Here is a 2,751-nt window from a genome sequence, read left to right on the forward strand (position 1 = left end):
AGAGAGAGAGAGAGAGAGAGACAGAGAGACAGAGAGACAGAGAGACAGAGACACACACACACACACGCACACACAGCTACATAAAGACACCAAAGAGACGTCTCATGACTTACCCGTGGATTGTGTTGCTGCCGCCCCTGCTGATGTCTCTGCTGCCCGGAGGGATAACTCTGGTACCCGCCGTCCTCGCTACGGTAGTTGCTGCCCCTGTTGTTGCTGGGGAACAGAACAAATCTACAGGTCAGAACAAGCGTTAGTTGTTTTTTTAAGTTTTAGAGAGGTTTTACGGCGCTCGCAACTGCATAAGGTCATATGAGCGCCAGAAGATTAGAGGTGTTACAGGAGAGTAACAAACATAAAAAAGGAGAAGGGGAGATAAGGACGACAGATGTTTGATAGGAAAAAAGGAGCAAACCACACCAGAGCACCCGCCAACCATCCACTAGAACAAGCGTCAGTAAATTTTCTCTCTGAATGGTAACATCAATAAATATTATGCCAATAGACGGTCAGAAAGAGACGCGTGGCATGATTGTGGTGCGCGTTCTTCTTTTCCTTTTCAAAGTAGGTGTCTTTACGACAGGGTGGAGGAAGACGTTCAAAAACGTTTGTCTACGTCGAGACTGAACCATGACCATCGGCATGTCTGCGCAGCACGATTCCCACAGAGCTAACGGCGCACTCCACAAATTCCTGCTCAAATTAAGGCAACGCGAGGGTCGTCCAGCTGCAACTACTGAGCTCGACCACACAGACGTGTACGCCATGAATGCCGTCACACAACACGCCTCAGTTAATGGGTCCTTGCAAGTGGTCAGCCCATCCGCATAGCTGACGTTTTCTCTCCCCAAGGATCAAGCAACCGAAATAACAAAGTTTGTGCGGAACTAAGAGTTGACTTTTAAAGGCCAGCTCCATAGGAACCGACACAACTCGCAACCTTAGAATTACAAAGTTTTCTGCTCAATACTTATTTGTGAGAAATTTGACGGCATTTTTTTTAGTTTCACAAACTGCCAAGCTTTTTCGAATGCAATTTTTAAAAATATATATTGAAAGTGACTGAACAAACTTACGACTTTCATACAGCACACAGATCATTCGGTTTCTGATCTCATGGTCTCAGTAATTCAAAACGGCCAAAATTGTCTTATAGAACTTTTTAATTCTACGGTAGCCAACTGCCAATATAGTCGTGTCCTCTTTAAATAACTATTTCAGGTGTTTCTTGCTTCAAGTGCGTACACATAAAAAGCCCAACTGACTTCTTGCAGGTAAATATGGCTATAATTGTGTAAATGCAAAAAGATCCATTAATTTTACACCTCTTAAGTTGCTTGCTATTAAGCATTCAGAGGGGCAAAGTATACAAATATTCTGTAGTATTGCCACTAGTCTGCTCTCAAGATTCTTTCGGGGAAGTCACAGACTTCTCGAGAAAATACCCTCAGATTGTTTATCTGAGGCCATACTCGCAGCACACAATGGTATTCTGAAACCGTTACAGTAACAATGAGTGGTTGGCGGGTGTTCTGGTGAGGTTTGTTTCTTCAATCCCATCAAACATATTATTATAATCGTCCTTATCTCTCCTCCTGTGTGTGTGTGTGTGTGTGTGTGCGCGCGCGCATGTATCTGAGTGTGTGTGCATGAGAGTGAGTGTTACTCTCTTGTAACACCTCTAATCTTCGGCACTTATAAGATCTCATTGCGTTCCAAGCGCAATTAAACTCCTACTAAAACCAACAAAGTAACAGAGACGGCTCCCAGACACTACACGGGCACAGAGACAGATCTTGTGGCGCGTAGCCCCTTGTGTTGTCCCTCCCAGGACACGTCCCCTGACCCAGGGGTCAGCCCCTCCCTCTGTCCACTCGAGAGCAGCCTGTTGCCGCCCACGCAATGAGCTCCCCCCTCTCATCTCCATCGCTGACACGTCTGAGTGGGGGGCGGGTCGCAGATGCCAAGCGGCAATAAACTGTTAAATAGCGTAGACACTTCGCTAGCTCAAAATTACAAAGTTCTATCTGACATTTTTGGACCGTTTTAAGTAACTAAGACCATGACTTCAGAAACCAAATGTTCTATCTGCTCTATCAAAATCGTAAGATTATTCCGAGTCGTTATCAAGATATTCATAGAATTATTGTTTTCGATAAAGTATGATATGTTGTGAAACTCAATATTTTTTTAACGTCAAATTTCTCAAAAGTGGGCACTGTGCAGATAGAACGTTGTAATTCTGAGGTAGCGACTTATTTCCCCGATCGGTCACGCAGGATCAGGGCCGGGTGGGGCGGACAGTAGGAGTGGCAAGGCCGCCCTTATTAAATGAAAATCATCAAGAGCAAACCTTTGCCGTTACGGGACAAGGCTTCTCCTGCGACTGATTGAATTGTTATTTTGTCTTAGCAAAGAGAAACATATCCCCACATTAATGGTCATTTAGTGCTGGGGGAAAGTAAGTCAGACAGGCACTCAGACAGAAAAAAAAACCGGAGAGAAAGTAAAGTAGGACCTATCACTGGCGCCCCCTAACCACCCGCTATTGATTGATTAAATTTTTTTTACAACTTCGCAGGCACCGGTCATATTGGAGGTGGGCTACTTCTACCAAACCCACCCGAGTGAAGTGAGCTCATGAGATACACCAACCCGGAAGACAGACGAGACACTTGATTTTAAAAAAATAAATTCCTACGCTGCAATCAAAACAACGTCTGCCAGAAACGGTGAGGAAACCAACCCCCC

General features: G+C 44.9%; 1 protein-coding gene across 1 annotated transcript in view; it reads right to left on the bottom strand.

Moving 5' to 3' along the window:
• Positions 1-2,751, bottom strand: part of LOC101856852 (5'-3' exoribonuclease 2) — a gene marked incomplete in the record, with an annotated part of 98,348 nt that overhangs the window by 2,480 nt on the left and 93,117 nt on the right. Inside the window, 1 exon segment of the mRNA XM_013079322.2 lies at positions 114-216. Within this exon segment, the coding sequence (XP_012934776.1) occupies positions 114-216 (103 nt within the window).

The sequence above is a fragment of the Aplysia californica genome, unplaced genomic scaffold, assembly GCF_000002075.1.
Source record: "Aplysia californica isolate F4 #8 unplaced genomic scaffold, AplCal3.0 scaffold00003, whole genome shotgun sequence".
NCBI classification, from domain to species: Eukaryota; Metazoa; Mollusca; class Gastropoda; order Aplysiida; family Aplysiidae; genus Aplysia; species Aplysia californica.